General features: G+C 37.4%; 1 protein-coding gene across 12 annotated transcripts in view; it reads right to left on the reverse strand.

Moving 5' to 3' along the window:
- osa (trithorax group protein osa) overlaps positions 1-20,463 on the reverse strand; it is a 742,554-nt gene that overhangs the window by 492,610 nt on the left and 229,481 nt on the right. For 11 of the 12 annotated variants that reach the window (XM_069839840.1, XM_069839842.1, XM_069839841.1 and 8 more), the window contains exon 2: positions 17,089-17,373. The exons of the other annotated variant lie outside the window; for it this stretch is intronic. In XM_069839840.1, coding sequence (XP_069695941.1) covers positions 17,089-17,373 — 285 coding nt within the window. The remainder of the gene's footprint in view (positions 1-17,088; positions 17,374-20,463) is intronic. 12 annotated transcript variants of the gene reach the window in all.

Below are 20,463 nucleotides of genomic sequence, written 5' to 3' on the forward strand. Positions count from 1 at the left end.
CTGTAGAGTTTCTCAGGGCCATATTCATATACATTCTTAGCGCGGGCTTCCGGTGGATGATTAGCGAACTAACGTTTTTCGTATTCATAAACTAGTGTTAGCGATATGATATGATATGATATGATGATATGATATGATATGATATGATATGATATGATATGATATGATATGATATGATATGATATGATATGATATGATATGATATGATTGATATATGAGTTCTGTACAAGTAATCAGTCGATAGCCGGGGCTAGTTTAGCATGCTCGTAGCGCGGGCTAGCGAAATGTTTATGCATAGCACCCTTAAGTGTGTTACTTACCGGCGCTTCTATCCAGACATTACCACGTAGGCTAATATAACAACAGTATTTGTGGCTTTTGTTATAAAGGAATATATATTTAATTAGTATTTCACAATCCATTTTAATTCCTATCCTATGAAGAAGTTGATGCACATATAGGCTATATAAAAAGACAGCTGACTGTTATGTCAACAAACGGAAAAATCCGATGGTCCGCCTGACAATTTTCGAATCTGATGTGCCATCGAAAATTATTTTTCCTAATAAATATAAATGTTTCACTATGTGGCAGCTCTCTTATGTTCTAGTTTCTGTGAGGTGTTTGTTGTTTTTCAGAATCGGTGGAGAATAGAGGTCAGGAGGTCTGTCCATTGAGTATAATCGTGTGGCGAGAAAAGTTTACTTCCACCAGGCTTATCATACTACAATACTGAGAAAGAGTATTAACTTGTGTATAAACAGAATTTTTATTACACTCTGTAACAGGCTATCTTTGCTTACATTTACGCTATATGTGTCACACAATCCAACGCCTACTCTCAAACAACGGACTGCCACCACAAAGTGATAGATCTTTACCCTGCCGCGGCGCATCGTTCCGCATCGGTTCGCTGCGGGACATGCGTGGCTCTTTGGAAACTACTGCTTTAAAATACATTTATGTGCCGCAGCGCAACGAGTGTGAGCGGACCAAGAGTCTGTCCTACACTGACCAGTCTTATTAATAGATATTCAAATATAATTAGGCCTAAATATCGAAAAGAAAGACATTAAAATTACAAATAAATAAATAAAAATAAAAACATAATAATCCATACCCACGAAGCTTCAACAACACAGCAGCCAAAACTCATTAAACCGTATTTCTAGTTTTAAGTACATTACAATCTAGAGAGTTAAAAGACTCAAGTGCTCCCAGCTCTATATGTTCTGTTACAGTGATATCTAGTCATTCGAAAATTATGTTATTATTCAAACCTTATTTCAGTAGTTTTCGGGTAAAGAGGGAAGTCATTTTTTTTAACAAAATATCTTGAGATAATGAAGCATTATAATTCTAAACGCCAGCTATACAAGTATGGATTTTGAGTTTTGAAATATGAAGAGATAATGCAGCATTATAATTCTAAACCTCAGCTATACAAGTATGGATTTTGAGTTTAGAAATGCAAGTGAATGCAAATAAAATATGAGATAATACAGCATTATAATTCTAAACCCCAGCTATACAAGTATGGATTTTGAGTTTAGAAATACAAGTGGATGTAAGTAAAATATGATGAGATAATGCAGCATTATAATTCTAAACCCCAGCTATACAAGTATGGATTTTGAGTTTTGAAATACAAGTGGTTAAGTAAATAATAAAATATGATGAGATAATGCAGCATTACAATTCTAAACCCCAGCTATACAAGTATGGATTTTGAGTTTTGAAATACAAGTGGTTAAGTAAATAATAAAATATGATGAGATAATGCAGCATTATAATTCTAAACCCCCGCTATATGTTATAAAGAAGCAGCTTTAGCGAGAAAAACTAAACGTAAACGATCTGAGCAAAATTTTCAGACACCGATTACTCGACTGCAAAAGAAAAATGACGTAATAGGAAAAAAGACGATAATCTAGAGTGCAGTTGTCAAATATTCGTGCGTTTTACATGAGAAATCCCTACAATGATTAATGAACTTCCTAAAACGATTTGATTAGAGTCACTTGCAATTCTAGACTTGTTACAGGACATAATACATACCGATAGCATTAAGAATAAACATGTATATAAGGGTAGGGAGAATTTCGAGTTGTCCCTGCATACCGTCTAAAAGCTTAAGATTCCTGAACGTCCAAAGATAACACACGATACTCCCATATAAACGACGGTGACAGAGGCTGAGGGGGCAGAGAGGTCTTATGCCCCTCAATTAGCATCCGGCTGAATTAATGCTCCAACATTATTTTAGGAAATGGGGATTACAACATGCGCTTTGTAAACACGAAGGGGAGCAATGCAAACATACAATTACAAACGGCGAAATCTCCCTTGAACAATCTTAGGAACAAACCCCGATTTGAACAAGTGTTGTGTTGAGGACGTAACCAATAGGTCTATTTCAAATATACAGATTTTGGATCGAAGTTAAGGCTTCGAATTTAAGAAGTTGCTTATATTTTATTTACGTTACGTAAGTAATTTTCGCCTATGCTCTTATTTCTGTACGTATTGACATTTCGATATTAGGATGTAAATATGTATTGTAGAAAGTAAACGGTGAAAAGGAAAGTAAAATAAACACAACGCGATAATTCTGCAGTGCTCGAGATGTGATCGTTGTATATTCTGCAGCTTTCAACCATGTTCCTCAGCAGGTAAGTACACATTCTGGTGGCAGAGAGACAATGGGCAATTTCTCAAGGAAAATCAAAAGCCTTGTTGGCGCCTTGACGAAAACTGTTTTTACAGCAGAAATCTATTTACATTTGGATATTGTAACCTGATATGCTCTGTGACACGATTAACGCACAATGAAAAATACATTTTGGAATTTATATTATAATTTTTTTCAAATAAGAATGGGTGTTTTGACATAAAACATACTTAATATGTGAAAATAGTCTTTGTCGTCAAAATAGACGTTTTTAGGGGCTATTAAAATATCAATTTTTGGCATAGTTTATATGAAACATGTACTTGCAAGTTTTTACGAATTTATCTTTTTTTTAGTAGGTTATTTTACGACGCTTTATCAACATCTGCAGGTTATTTAGAGTCTGAATGAGATGAAGGTGTTAATGCTGATGAAATGAGTCCGGGGTCCATCACCGATAGTTACCCAGCATTTGCTCATATTGGGTTGAGGGAAAACCCCGGAAAAAAACCTCAACCAGGTAAATTGTCCCGACCGGGAATCGAACCCGGGCCACCTAGTTTCGCGGCCAGACGCGCTGACCGTTACTACACAGGATTATCTTTTAAGGATTAAAATAGTTTTTACTTAAAATCCGAAGTCTACTCATGATAATTAATGAAGAAAAATGTGAGAGGGAAGAAAAATAATGGGGAGTGAGCTAAAAGCAAAAGGTAAGAAGAGGAGACACAATTAACAGCGACGATAAATGGAAGAGCACATACATTGTTATTAAGGATTGCGGTAATACAATTTTATTAAGAATAACTATAGTCTGCACATGGCTAACTTATTACAATAAGACATATTTTAAATATTTTACTTCGAAAATTAATTGAATAATATATTACACAATTTCAATGTTTTGATACAGGTGTTTTTATACCATCACGTGGGCTCAATTAATGCGAATTAAGCATGCCATGGATAAGTGATATACAATGTTTTTTGTTGTTTTTTTTTTGTCATCGATGTACAGCTATAAAAAAGTGACCGCATTCGTCAACAGCAAACATATTTCAAGTCCACTTCGGATCTCGGTGATGTTACACGATGTATGCGTTTGTAGTTACGCACTTGAAGCAGTTTCGGAACTACGGTGTTTAAGCAGGAGTCATGCGATATATTCTGCGTCTCGTAGAGCAGTGGCAGAGTGCTCACTTTAAGATTCTAAGGTTGTAATTTCGAGCCATGTTCAAATTATTTTATTTTGTTATCGATCGTTAGCGATATAAATGATATTCAAGTTATAATTTGCATTCCGTTAACGTTCTATAACGGTATGAATAATACTCAAGTTACCATTTATATTGTTATCGCTCTTTAGCGATATAAATCATATAAATTTAATGTTAGCTTTGGAACAATACAGCTGTATAATACGAGTGTTAGTTTTTTCTTCTTATATTATTATTACATTATACTATCCTGCAACAAAATAAAATGAAAAAGAGTGACGAGGATTTGAATCTGAGACGTTGACATCTAAATTCCGACGTTCTTCCGACTGAGCTACGGCATTTACGTAGTAGTGATGTAATGCAACGCATTTTCAGAAACACTACAACTTAACATTCATTTAGATTATATTCTGAATATTTAATAAAAATATATAAAGGTTGCGTTTATGACAATAATATTTGCAGTTGTAGTAGCAGCTGCAGCAGTAGTATTTGTAACTACATTATAAGCAGAGCAATGATTAAGGACGTATTGTGAGGATACAGATCAATGCAGGTCTTTCGAAAACAAATTACGGTTCTGAGGTCGAGATTATGAACTCTATCTGTTTTAACCCTGTGAAATTTGTGTCTGCAAATAATATAATTAATAAGACTCCTACATGTATTTATATTACTATTTTCTCATTGAAAATGTATATTATCATAATGAATGCTATGACATTATTAATTTAAGACCAAAGTAGAGGCTAAAGGCCCATTCACAATGAAAATTAAACATAACCGTAACATAAACACAGAAGTTTGCGCCCAGGGTACCAAATGGGATCATTCACAATGATTCACATAAGCATTGACATAAACATTACCGTAAGATGTTTACATGAAAGTTTGCAAACTCCAAACTTTCATGCTTATGCTTACGTGATTTGCAAACAGAACACAATCGTGGAGCGCTGAAGTATACGACAGAATATGAGGAAATGCCGTCGTTGTTATGTTTCCATGGTTACCAAGTATGTTTGCTGTTATGTTTATGTTCCCATCGTGAATGATCTTGATTTTACCGTAACGTTTATATTCTTAAGTTAACGCTTACGTTATGTTAAATTTTCATTTTGAATGAGTCTTAAGACTCTTCGAGGAAACCACGACGCCGTTTCTGTCTCCGACTTTGACTGACATGGCTCCACAAAGAGGTGCAGAAAGGAAAGAAAGTGTAATACGGACTGTGATTCACCTTGGTTTTTCGGCATTCGCGGTAGGTAGATGTTTCCACGTTTCAGAAAGGACAGCTCGGAGATGAGTGCAAAATTATCAACGTTCGTCAATTTTTGGCCGAAAAGCTGGGAGTGGTAGAAGAGGAATTTCAACACCACAACAGGACGCCTGATTAATGGCAGAGGTGGAAAGGATTCCCTTTCATACCGCTGCTACTTTGAGCCCGGGACCTTTGGCTAAACGCAAAAACGCTCTACCAACTGAGCTACTCAGGAAGTGTCTGATAGAGTTCCTGGGTAGCTCAGTTGGTAGAGCGTTGGTACGTTTAGCCAAAGGTACCGGGTTCCATACCCGATCCCGAAACAATTTTTCCCTTGAAATTATTTATATCAGCTTCACAGGGAGCCATACCTGAAAGCTAGATTTGTATGCATCACATTAGTTGTTAGTACAAATATTCCTCTATATGGAAACTCAGCGTGAAAAATACACTAACAGAGTGTCACACAAGTCTACGATATGCAAGTCAACATTTGGAACAATGTTTCGATGATGTGACGTGAAATTCGAAGTTACATGAAACATGAGAAATATCCACACATCAATAACTGAATAAATTACCCATACGGAAAGGACCTTTTTTTTTTTTTGTTCTGCAGAAAGTGCAATCGACGTATGTCGTCAATAAAAAGTCTTAAAAATTGAGCAATTAAAAAAAAATCGTACGATGTCTTACCATTATAATAGTCAAAGGAGATAAATTAAGACAATTTTTATATTTTTCTTAATGATGCTGCCCCCATTTTGTAATATGTTGAAAACTGTGAGAGGTGAACTTACAGATGCTGCATGCATTGGAACTTCTCAGAAGCGTTTCACGAAAACTGACGTGCGGAGAAAGACTATATTTAGAATAATTTTCCAAAATTACTAGCCATTATTACACATCTCAAGGCTCTAAACCAGTCATTCCTGCATTCCATCCTCCCCCCCACCTCTCTTTTAATTAGCCTACCTGTGACACTTCAGCAGGAACTCACGATGTAATAAAAGGTGACTTAGATAAATGTACAATTTTTTTTAATCCAGGATACAAAACGATTTGAGAGATTGCTAAAAGAAACTCTCTGGTGTTCACACTAACAATCAGAGTGATGTGAAAAATTATGGAATTACTCTCATGCACTGGTGATCAAGGTTGGATAAGTAAATGAACCCCAAATATTTTACACGTAATTTATGTATAAAACACATAGTTTTATACATCACGCAATAGCCTAACATTTGACAGATTTTGTCAGATTAAACCTTAATAACTCAATTACTTTTATTTTCACTTCTTTTAATAGTTACACAAAAGTAATAAAAAAAACGACTTTACAACTCTCTAGCTCTCATTTCCTGCAGTCTTTCAGGCATACTCCTTATCAATGTCGCAATGCTTTTCTGTGTTATTCTCTCTCATTCTTCATGTAGCATCATTCAAAGTTGCACTAAGGTCTCAGGAAGAAGTTCAACATTTCTCTCTATAATGTCCCATGGAGTTGAGATCTGGACATTATGCAGGCCACACCAGAAACTCAATCTTCACATCTTCAAGTTAATGCTACACACGATCAACTTAGAGGCGTGTATTATCGTGCATGAAAAGAAACTGACCCCCATTGAAAAGATTAAATGGTAGGACATTGGTCTTGCAAAATTTCTTCAATGTACCTGTGAGATGTAGGGTACCATTCTCCACAAAAATCAACACCGTCCTAGCCTCCAGACTGATTCCTCCCATACCATGACTGACGCGCCATTGAATGGTATTCTGGAAAAGAGGTAACGGGGAAATGCCTCTCTCCAGGCCTCCTATATACCAGAGCTGCACTGTGGTGGCGTGTAAGCTAGGGACCTGTGACTAGTCTTCTCGAGGAGAGGCCACCTTCTTCGAGTCTCCTTCCAGCTATCCAGATCCTTATTTGGACTCCAGTGGCTTGTTCCAGATGACAGGGTTTCTGCAGCAGTCGTATGCCGATTTCTGAACACCTGGACACGAAGGAGCCGGTCATCCGTGGCCGATGTTGTCCTTCTACAGCCTGATCCAGGTCTTCTGGGGTATGTACCAAGCTCTCTATAAGTCTGGTACGTTCGCTGTATAATTCAAACATTAACTCCTAACAACCTGCAACATACCGCAAGCTTCTTCCAAGGCAACTGCTTTTGTGGCATCGACTTAACAGCATCCTTACTCAGTGAATCTCACTTTAAAACTGGTGTAAAATATTGAATTAAATTCACCTGCCCATAACATCTTGTTTGGCCACGGTAAATTAGAACCATTGACAAAGAGTGACATTTACTGCAACACCCATAAAACTGAGAGGCCGAATGGACACAAGATATAAGGATGATTAAGAGGCTAAAGGCATCATAAACCAGTCCATAATAATAATACTAATAATAATAATAATAATAATAATAATAATCGTGGTGCTAGAGCCCTTTAAAGGCCCAGATCGGCCAGTCGGCTGCTGGCCTCAAGTCCACATGTAGCAGAGTTGGATGCTCATCCTACCAGAACGGATGAATCGTATGGTTAGCACGATGATAACCTCAGCCGTTACAGCTGGCTTTCAAATTTCGCTACCTATCGTAACTTCCCAAGTGCATCATGATGCTGGGTGGGCACTGGCTCCATACACTAGCAAAAATTTCATGAGAAAATTTCTTCCTCCATTAGGACACGAACCTTAAAGAGTTTGAAGACGGATAAAACTCCTAGGCATTTGTTACATCTTACCATCTTTGGAATTATTTTGTAGAACGAAGTGAGTTTCTCAGGACGCAATTAACAGTATCGAAATCTCTGCTGAAGACGTCAGGCCGCTCAGGTTGCGATGAGCGAGATCAATTTCTGAGCCTCATTAAAAATTAAATTACATACAAAAAAGAACTGGTTACATCAATGAACTTTAATTTTCGGAGAAAGCTAACCTCTTTGTGCAATATCAGTAATACAGGATCCGCTGTATATTTTCTAAGAAGTCCACGTAGCCCTAATAAAGAATTGCGCTTGTCCTCAACTAATTCAGGTATTAAATGAATACAGAAGAAATAAAAGGTGAAACTTTCATTCTTATTTCGTAGTAAATATCTAGGGAATTTCCCCACAAATTTGTCCCTGTAATTCGTTTTAATTAATTACAAACGAATATCACCAGTTTGAGTCTTGTTGGTACAAGTCATTCGAAGGATTCGTTTCCCCAGGGCGCGGCCGAGTGTGCTGTCCAGATAACTGGTGTCGGCTTTAGCGCCTGACAGCAGCCGCCAACAAAGTGTTACTCCAGCTGCCATTTTCCTCCACAAAGCCGTAATTACTCCACATCCCACTGGAAGAGCAGGCCCTCACAACTCATCTCTTCCGCTCAATTCAGTTTCATATAAATAGGCCTACATTTCTTCAGCAATATACTATTTGCATTGTAAACGCTGTATTGCTTACTGCAATTATTTGCTCATTAACAAACCAGGAGAAAACAAAAATGAATCATAACACAAAAGCTTCATATTTATAGAATGAAATATGAAAAATACTTATATCACAGCTGAAATCTACTAAATTCTTAATAAGGACAGTTTATCATAAATTACTCAGTAAGTAAAATGGCTGTAATACTAAACTGGGAAATATGTCTCTGCAGAAAGTAGGGATCTCAAAGTCAACTATCATTTGTGTAGTTCTTTACGTATTCTAATCGCTAACCCAGGTGTTAAAAATATCAACAAACCATGTCAATTAAACAACTGATACAATATCAACTTCCGCTTCTGTTGTCATCCATAGTCTTGAGGAATCTTCTCTACCAACTCGTATGGATGCTCAGGATAGAATTCTATAATTTCTTTTTTTGAGTCTAACATTTTAAGGCACTACGACGTTCCATTTGACACTATTTATTGTGCAACAGAGTCAGAATGTAAGTTGTTAGACCCAATTCTAAGTCAATAAAGGTTTTCCGCACTTTCGGCAGGAATTTTTAAAATAGTCTCATGTCTTAGGAGCAAGAATAATTTATATTTAAAGTTAAAACTTCCGGGAAGAGTTGATTAATTGATAATGGATAGCCACAAAGTCATTCCATTACTCGTACTTCAGCAGACTACACACGTCGGACAGGCAGGAAATATGCCAAAACATTAGAAAACCTATTTTCGCAGCACTGCAATAGTTTCTATAATAAAATATCAACAGTCAATAAAATTAAAAACGATCACGGTAAAGTGTAATGATTTCGTCACTCGTTAACGGCCACATAAATACGAAATACGAGGGTCGTTTCGAAATAAATGCCTCTATTTTTTTTTTGTATGTGTGTTAACCAATAATGTCAGAGTCGGATGTTAGTGGCGTTGTAATGAAAGTTGAACTTGCAATGCTAATGTCCTGTTAGTTTGGTTGTCGTGCGACAAATAGTGGCAAACAGGACAATCCACCAAAATGGTATCTGACATAGAGATGCATAAGAAACAGAGATGTGTTATTGAATTCCTCACTTCCGAACAAATTTCACCCATTGACTTCCATCAACGCTTGCTAAATATGTACGGAGACCATACAGTGAATGCCAGCACAGTGAGGCCGTGGGTAGTGCGTTTCAACAGTGGCGAAAATGAATGTCTTTTGGGATAGGCGGGGCGTGATTCTTTTGGATGCCCTGGAGCTTGGAGGAACTGTCAATTCTGAACGCTACAAGAAGACGCCGGCTAAGCTGAAAGCCTGAATTTCCAGCCATAAAGAACAATTGGTAGGATAACTGTTTTATAAATTCTAACTTTCAGATTTTTTGACAACAGACTGGATGATAAAAGCTTCTCAACCGAATAATAACAGGCATTTCCCCTATTTATTCTGTGTTTAATTTACTCCCGAGTATCATCCATTGCCTTTGCTGGTTCAGATTTTTACGCGCGTGGCATGGAGACTCTTGTTCATACTAGTTAGCAAAAACGCATGACGTATAGTAGTTGTGACTACGTGGCAAAAAAATGTTTGTAGATGAAATCTTGATCTATTTAACTGTATTGTTATGCTCTCTGTATCTGTTGTAGTTTCCATGAAAATAAATAGAAGGCGTTACTTTCGGAACCACCCACGTATTAAGCCCAACTTAGCCACATTAGCTATGAAGCAAAGTATGCTATTCTTCAAAAACGGACTTCAGGAAGCAATGTGCATTATTTCCACGATGTAAACTTTATGTTCGTGTTACATTACGTTTAAATTTAAATAACGTAAAACTTATGACACCGGCTGAAGTAATTTGCAACAACATTTCCTGGTCATTCGGTTCCATGGTTAGCTCAATTAGGTACATTGAAAATTGAACATCTTTTAATTACGTCATTACGTTTTAAAAATCAAATGAATATGAACATGAACAAGTCAATAACAACGTAATTGACGAATGAAAACTTAAACAGTACCCACATTTGCCGTAAACGAGACTTCGTTTTTTACCAATAAAACAGATCATGTGTAACTTAAAGAGACAAATGCTTCTAATTCAGGCGATCCGAGATCGACATCTAGCGGAAAGGAGAAGATTTATTTTCTTCCATACAAGGACTGGACGTCTTATGCTTGTTCAAAGTTGTGCCGAGCGATAGCCTTCCGCCACATTCTGAAAATATGAGGAGCTTCCATGTTAAAGGTTATCAAATATTAGCCCGAAAATTGAGCACAGATCATAAGTGATAAAGAAGAAAGAAACAATATAAAAAACAAGCAAGGAAAGTGTATTTCATATCCCTTTTCAAACTCCATCTTTTTATTCCAGTTAAGTTATAGTTTTTTAAGAGCCTCAGTTAACTTCTTGAAAACCTAACACAACTAGAAACAATTCAAGGGTCATGTGATGTAGGCTACCCTCTCTTTCACTATAAAAATTAATAATAGGTAAATAAAAACTATAGGACACTACTTGTAGCTATCTTATTTCTTATTGCATGAAGAATCTCTATGGACAAAAGTCACTGAGTGTGGAAAAAAAATGGATATTTTGAACATGTTTAAAAAAAACTATTTTTTGATTTATGAAGACTGTGCAAAGGAGTCTCTTCCTTTAAAAGACATCATATATTTATTTTTCTATTTTTGAATTTTTCAGGTTTCAAAACGTACAAAATCATATTTTTTACCATCTACTGTATAAACTAACCGAAGTGTTGCTGAAAGCATTAAACAATTTTCAAGACACTTATGCATTGTTTGACAGTGAACTGGGACCATTTTGAACACGTTCTGCGAAATGATATCAACACTGACAAAATCAGAACAATGTTAAATTGTTTAAAATATTCTTTAAATTCCATGCTTGCACATAAAAACCTGTGTAAGTTGACCACCTTTCGTTTCGGACACCTAGTCAACATATAGAAGTGGTCATGTTACACAGTTTTTACAAATGACTTGTGAAGATTAATTATGCAAGTCTACAGTACGTATGAATAAAGCTTAGGGTATAAAAGTAATAAATATAATACTTAACTTTCTTTATTATCCGCCAAATTAGCTATGCGGTAGCGTGCCTGCCTCCAGAGAAGTCGACCTGGAGTGGATTCCCGGTGGGGTCGGAGATTTTCATGTAAAATTTCTACCTAAGGACTAAGAGAGATGTCGGTGCACAACTTCTAATCACTAGATTCTACACCAATATGCCTCGGTTAAATCCCAAATCTCTCAGCAATGCATATGAAAAGAAGGCATATGTCACTGTTGATAGTGATTCGTCTACAGGATGGAGACATTAAGTCTAGCGACCCATTTGGTGCTATTTGACAGGAGTAGGCTACATGCCGGCACCGGACTTCCCCTTCTCCCTTCATCTTCATCCTCATTCATCTCATACACTACACTTACACGAACACTTACACATACACTCATCCTAGTACACGACATACGACATAACTCTCTACAGACACACATCATGTAGCCTACAGCGTGAACCGCCAAAGTGGTGTGCAACTTGAAAATGGGTCCGTCCTGCCATCTATCCGCAATATGAGGAACCCGAATCACGCAATTGGAAGTGGGTAGGCATTGGATACATACGTATACACATACATCTTATTTTAAATAAATAATATTATCATTTATTATTATTATTATTATTATTATTATTATTATTATTATTATTATTATTATTATTATCACGCATACACACTTTTAGGCCTACTTGCACCTATTTCAGATATATTTATAATGTATTTAGTAAAAGTGTCGCATTGGTAAGCTGCAAAATCCTCTCCAAACTGTCATTTTGAACTTCATTAACCAAATTTTGAACTCTTTGAAGAAAATAAATGAAGAGATGAATATGAAACATTTTTTGCGTAAAACACCTAAAACTTCTGAACGCTTAAGAAATTCAGTCTCAATGGGAAATTTCTTCACACTTTCCTCTTCTCCCTTATGAAAAACACAATATTTGAGAATATATTCAAAATATTCTTCCCCCTCCCCCATAACTTCTTAATATAGAACTTCTTCATGCAAATAAAAATAGGAAGACTACAAACAGTGTTTCATACTTTTACTTAACTTGTGTAAGAAACTGCTACATGTTTCAATTCCATTAATCTCCCTTTCTACATTTCTTTTTCTACCGCTTAAGCAGTGGAACATCGACTTGCACAAATCTCACTCACTTACTTACTTACAAAAATGGCTTTTAAGGAACCCGAAGGTTCATTGCAGCCCTCACATAAGCCCGTCATTGGTCCCTATCCTGTGCAAGATTAATCCACTCTCTATCATCATATCCCATCTCCCTCAAATCCATTTTAATATTATTCTCCCATCTACGTCTCGGCCTCCCCAAAGGCATTTTTCCCTCCGGCCTTCCAACTAACACTGTATATGGATTTCTGGATTCGCCCGTACGTGCTACATGCCCTGCCCATCTCAAACGTCTGGATTTAATGTTCCCAATTATGTCAGGTGAAGAATACAATGCGTGAAGTTCTGCGTTGTGTAACTTTCTCCATTCTCCTGTAACTTCATCCCTCTTAGCCCCAAATATTACAAATCTCACTCACACTTAGATTAATTAATATACTGAAGTATGGCCACGTGACTTCGGGCCCGCATACTATAGAACAAGCACGGATTTCCTGAATTCAATAACATAAGGAGTATGTGTCACTTTTAAAGTAACATTAGTTTTATTCCTATGACACTCATAGTCCACGTTATAATAAGAATATCTACACTGAAGCTTTTTCGAAAACGTGACATATTTTCAAAGACATAAACGACCACTGTGATGTGAGATCGGTTCGACGTCGAGCTTTGATACATTCCATAAGAAATATGTTATTTTTCGGTGGATAAAATATAAAAATGGGTTGTAAGTTGTAGTGAAATGCATTCAAATAACCCCTCCTACCCAGATTTCTTTCTCACTTGTCGTGGTACAACCTGCTACAACTAACGAGCCTCTACGGACCGAGTCAAAGGGTATAACAATTCTAGTTAAGGCTGGTTCACAATAAACCGGGAACGGAAACGACGAGGACGAGAACGAGAACGGAAATACATTTATTTTAACATTACTTCCGTTCTCGTCGTTTCTCTTCCAGGTTTATTGTGAACCAGCCTTTAGAGGAAATACTAAATAAAGCGTTTAAGACGCTCTTAGCCATGTTGAAGGTAATCATCTAGGCCTCTAGGGGATAAGAAACCTGGTTAAATATCTCCTGATCTTCAGGTTCGGTAGGCTTACTGTTGCGTCAGGCTAGCTACTCGACCAGAGAGGAATGGCAACAACGGATTAGGAACTGAAAGATGTCTGACACACTGTAAAACTGGATATATCAAAAGTATCTACAAGAGACATTAACACGAGAATGAAGTCCAGTAAAATATTTATTTCTCTAATAACAAGAACAACATTTTGGAATAAAGTGAAATTAATGTAACTCAAATGTTTCACAAAAAAAACCTTAGAATGCTAAACCCAATGAAGAAAATAGTAACATACTAGTGCTAATAACATTTTATATGACGAAAGCGAAAGTACTAGGCCTACTAGGGCAATGAAAACTTATCCACGTTAAGAACGACCTTAAATGTTAAAGAAAAGAGGTAACGCAGTTCGATATTCTATTAATTTCTAGGATATGAGGTAGTGACAGTTGCAGGAAATGGCATATAGTAGAAGAAACGATGAACTTGTAATTTTGATAGAACTTAACTTTTCACTTCTTCGGAAGTATACCCCAAGACCATGCGAAAATACATCGGAAACTAAAACTCCATTCTGCCAGCGTTAGATAAAATATACAATTTCTTCACTCTTTTAACTATGTGGATTGTACTGTTTCGCAAACGCCCAAAAGAAACATTGCAGACTACACCCATTCTCTTAATATGGAAATTGTAATCACTAGATTATGAAAAAAGCTAATAATCTTCTAAGTAATTAGTATGTGTTTATAGGGAGAAATTGAACCCTGACAAGTGAGTACTTTCTGAAACAAACATTTTAAGTCTTGAGTGAAATGTAATCCCCATTTATTTCATGAAGGTGGCGAAATTTTCTTTCGACAAATTGAAATTTATAATTTATCTCAATGCATAGGACAGATTGTCATCTTTAGTAGTTACCATGATAGTCACTGGATCCGAGATTCGCGAGTTCAAGCCCGGCCGCAGACGATGGATCCTCAGCATGGCTTCCTCAGGAAAGGAAGTAAAGATTCACAAGACATAAAAGAACCCTATTCCTGAAGAGATTTTGGGCCAAATTTGTCTGCCACTTCTTATCCATGTTGAACAGGATATGCAGTTAACTGCGTCGTTGAATATACTACTACTCCTGCTACTATTCCTACGACCACCGTTACCATCACATACGACAGAGCTTCGTTTAAAGAGCCATTTTTACATAAAAATTAATACTACGAGGGGGGGGGGATGTCTGAAAGAACCATGGGTCACGTAATATAGAATTTATAGTGAGCGTATTATTTGTGGGAGAAACTGGAGACGACAAGGAAATACGACTGATATTGTTACACACATATAAACAGTTAAGATAACTCATATTCTACCTGCAATATTTCACCGGAATTTTGTTAAATATCTACGACAAATGAACAATAAGCATCAATAAATGAAAGAAAAAGAAAAGCAATGTCTAAGATGTGCGTTTATAATACTGCACGACATTGAAAGTTCTTAGTTTGTTATCCACGTTGCGGATGGACGTATTTCAGTTGTAAATGGAATTTCCTGTACTGAATTGCAAGGACAGGATGTCACAACGATGACGCACATTCTTACAAGTTTCACATTGAACACAACTAACACAAGCTAGCGGCCTAATACACCTTGACTTGCAGAAAACGTGTGGCAAGCTACCACTGCAGACTATATGAAGGAGGAAGCATGTTCCCCTTCAACGGCTTGCCGTACTACAGTGGATTCTGCTTAATAGGACCACGTTGGGACCATGCGGTTTGGTCCAATAATGCGGATGGTCCTCTTACCCGGAATTGTAGGTTAACAACTGGCATAACTCCGCTGAAGGAGGTTACTACTTCACTGCTGCACTGGAGGTGAAGTCTTCCTCCATTAATCTGAGCCACTGTCGCACTGATTGTTATTTTTAAAGTGATCAACACACTTGTTCCACTTGCCTTTTCCACATTCTGCGAAAAGTCGGCGACAGAATCGTTCCTTTACATTAAATGGTATTTTTGTTACAAAAATCTAATTGAAAAGACTAGAGAGAACTCATTAAACATTTTAGTCTGGCCCTTATGCAAATGAAACCAATCTAAACAATAAATGCTTATTTTTAAAGCACTGTTGGGTTTTGAAGATAAATAATGTTTATGTACGCGCGCGCTACGTGTTGGACCGCTAGCAGTCAGACATAAACCTTTAACAAGTGATAATATCTTGCAGATTCATTCTATTAACATGGGTTTCTTTTTTCAACGTAAAGTATAACGTATTTAGACGATTTCATACACTGCAATACCCACTTATCTTTTCAAGAAAAAAAAGTTATCGTTCATTGATTTTCTACTTCAAAAACATATTTTCCCACACTACAATATTATAAAACAAACCTCAACTAAGAAGTCTTACATTTGTTATATTGCGGCGACTAAAGCATCTTAGAAATCTGCAAACAATACTTTCAACATGCTTTTTTCCTTATTAGAATCTGACTACTACTTTTTGAGTTATTATCTGCTTCATTGAAAGTTTATGTAAGTAACGCCCTTTTCCGTTATTGGCAGACAATTAGGAAGGAGGAGGTGAATATATTGTCATTCTTTAAGATTGACGCATACGCAGACCAACGGAGTTTACTAAGTTGTTCCCCTATAGATACATAATATTGACGTGTACTGTATTTGTCCCTCTAAGCTTTGTCCTAATACGCAGCTTTATTGGACCAACCAAAATGCATGGTCCCAACGTGGTCCTATTAAGCGGAATGCACTATATATCAAAAGTGCTTTGCGTCCAACAAAATGAGAAAGTAATGCGTATAAAGGGGTTGATAAGCATAATCGTTATATTATGCTATGAAATTGTGTACAAATTGACAAAACAATAAGAAATAAAGCAAATTTTTAGGAATCCAAAATTAAACTACAGTATCTCTATGAGAGCAATTATTTAGTACTCGGCGGTAACACACACGATAAATCATTGCGTTATTCATGAGGTGAGAAAAATATCTCCTTCAGGACGAGAGCGTTTTGAAACATTTAGCATACCGGTCCCTGGAGTATTCTCTGGGTGTTTTGGAAAAGTCGAATTTGTATTAGAATGTGTCAGAAATTTCGAGGAAGAGGAAAAACTCTTTTCATAATATGCATAGGAGGTGAAAGTAAACATGGCGGTACACTATAATACGTGCATAGCCATACAGATACATTATGTAGAACTGACTTAGTGTGTTGTACCTGGTGAGGAGCGAAGGGCTGGCGACCGGCAGGTCCGGGACCGGGTCCCGGGGGGGTCGGGTAGCGCGGCGGATACGGCGGGTACTGATGTTGCTGCTGCTGCTGCGATCCGGACTGTGGCACGGGAGTTTGCTGTTGTTGCTGAGGTTGTTGTTGCTGTTGCTGCTGTTGTTGGGGTCCCGGTTGTTGCTGTTGTTGGGGGAAGCTACTCCCAGGTCCGGGAGTCCCGGGACCCGTGCCCGGACCGCCTAAATACGGTGGCTGATTTCCACGCGGAACTCCTCCCTGCAAGAAAATGTATTTTGAATGCACTGCAGATGTGCTGAAATTGAGGGCTAAATGAAGGGCATCAAAATAAATTAATACCAGTTGAAATATATTTTCGCTATGGCCAATACAGAAGCGATCTGGAAGAAGGAAACAATGGAACTGAAAGAAAAATATACACGAAAGAAAAGAAATGAATAGAGATTAAAATAAAGAAACAGAGAACAAAAGGGAAGTAAATTTAAATAAAAAACAACAAAGAAATTAAGACGAAAAGTAGGCTATGAGAGAAATAAGAAAAATAAGGAAAACAAATTGTAACGAAAATATATGAAACATTATTACGATGTACCGAAATACATAAGGCTATGCTATTTCCGTGCAGAAATTCTGCGTCATAATATGATGAAGGATGAGTGGAACGGAGAAAAACTCTCTCCGGCACCAGGACTCGAACCTCTTAGGGTGGAACTTAAACTGAGAGGATTCAATCCGGCATCGGGATGGGAATCCGGTGTGGCTTAGTGGATAGAGCGTCAGCACGTAGAGCTGAAAACCCGCGTTCGAGTCCCGGTGCCGGAGAGAGTTTTTCTCCGTTCCACTCATCTTTCATCGAAGAGTATGAACTTAAATCGAGAGGAGACAAGAAGAATGGAATGGCAAGGAAACAAAACGAAACTGAAAGAAATAGAGAAGAGGTAAAACGATGTAGGCTAAATAAAGAATAGTAAAGGGGAGCATAGACAAATACTGGCATAAAACTTATCTAAAAGTAGTGCAGCTTTGTCCAACTCTTAAAAACACATTAGACATTAAACAATGAATCCTGGTTTTTCTGGTTTGTCTTGGCCCATTGTGAGGCCCTATACCAACGGTAACCAAAGCGGGTGTTGTAATTACATCGTGTAATCACACACATTCAAACCGGTACGAGGAAGTTTCCTGTACTTTGCTGTGTGTTTCATTCACGTACTGAAGGCAAACATTGGCGGTATCATGTCGCTCTACATACTCTGTCTCTACAAGCAGTAAGAGAATATGGAAAAGACAAGTGGAAGAAACGTGTTGAGTACGTTAAAAATATCTAAGAACTATATATATATATATATATATATATATATATATATATATATATATATATACATACACACACACAAATATTTGCAATGGAATTACTGCGTTTCATCTGTGTTTTTCTCTGAGCAAGTTACGTAACTCATTGCGGTTGCCAAACAATTGACGTCAGATGTTGAAATTTTCATTTAACATTTTATTCATTTGACACCTGAGCATAAACGCTCCACGTTTAAATTAGATAATAAAAACATGGGTTTGAGTACTGCAAAGGACGTGGATGCTTAAGTTACCTATTACTGAAATGTTCTGTGTTATGTTAGGTGAAGGTATGATGTCCAACTAAATGTTCGTGTGTGTACTCGGAAGAAAAAAAAAACTGAATAAACACAGTATGATAGAAGTACACTGGCAATTCCATAGTCGAAGCGAAGCGGTGAACCTATAAGCAATTAATTAGTTAACACACGTAACGAACCGTCCCATTCATATGTACGTACGAAGATGATTAAACCAAACCGAAGTGCTTTCATATTCTGGGTCAGTTATAAATGAATAATGGTGCACGCACACGCCAAGCCATGCAACCTTCCAATCCCTGCACCTTAATCGAGTCAGAATACACACCTAAACACAGATAAGGTCATATATAATTCCCACGACTGCTCCATAATAAGCTATCTCGGTGTAGTCATTCCAGATTTCTGCGTCACGGAAGTTTAACAGTTGAAAGGTTCATTCACATTTTTATCTCTGTAATAGCCTATAAGTGTAGGTCGGAATGAAGGAGAGGAGAGGGTTCTGAGAAAGAGTCGGAGGGGGTAAAGACCTTGAAAATTACGTCATCTAATTCGTATTCCTTCCCCTGAAATCCTCTTCCCACTCGACCCAGTTATAGTAATTCCCTCCTCCCCCTTCACGTGGCGTGCGATATTGCAGTCCCCGATGCATCGGTGCCACCTTGCGGGGTGAGATCAAACGGGAGGACAATAACGTGAAAAACCGCGACACTTCGGACCAGTTCGTCTTTCGTAAACATAGCCCTGGCATTGACCTCCATTTGTATACGGTCTTACCCCTCCCATTCACGACGAAGTCAAGACAGACCAACATAATATATATAAAGCAGACAGGAATTTGGCGGGTAGGAAATCTTCGCTCTAACTATATAGGTTACCCAGCGAATTGGAAACCACGTGTATCTTGTTGATGGATGCAAAGACGAGTCCACGGAAGGAGTAGACGAGCGGGAGGGGAAGGAGGAGGCGGTATAGAAAAATAAACTAAAACCTGTTTTCCATAACACTAAAAGCACCATAACGATCTTCATGGCCTGCATTACAATTTATTTATGTAGGGTAGTCCCGTATCACACACACTGTAGGCTCTCGGCGACAGAATGGCTTTCCATTCATAAAACACGCAGCTCTGTGATGTACAAGCCGGGACTGCATTCCAAACAAGTTCGAGAGCGAAACTTTGTTCCGATGAAATGTTAATGCACAACTTTGTGTGTGTGTTAAATCGTAGACACTGAATTTTGCATGACTGATACATTCGCAACTACATTACGTATGTTTGTGAAGTCCTCATTAAATATCTTACACAAAAATCAAAGATCTTGCTCGATCTTCTTTTTAGAAAAAAAAAAAAAAAACTTACAAATATTACTATTATGCAGGAAAGGAAGGCTATCTCCTTCAATGCTCCCTGCAGAATCAGAAAATAAATGTTACGAAATGTGTCAATGATGGTAATTTTTACGACGGCACTGATACAAAAGACAGAAACTAACCACAGGTACGGAAATGAAAATTTACAACATGAAAGGCGGATACATTAGATTACTTCCACTACCTTCTTACCACGAAGCGGCTATTTGACTCTCGGGCTCAACGCTCCCACGCGATGGTCACAGAGAGTACGTTCGACAATCCTTACGTTATCAATGTAAAATACAATTAATTATAAATAATTCAAACGTTATTTACTTACTCAAAATAAATAAGGAGATCGTGACACTATACGCTTTCT

This window comes from Periplaneta americana, chromosome 11, assembly GCF_040183065.1.
Source record: "Periplaneta americana isolate PAMFEO1 chromosome 11, P.americana_PAMFEO1_priV1, whole genome shotgun sequence".
Lineage (NCBI taxonomy): Eukaryota > Metazoa > Arthropoda > Insecta > Blattodea > Blattidae > Periplaneta > Periplaneta americana.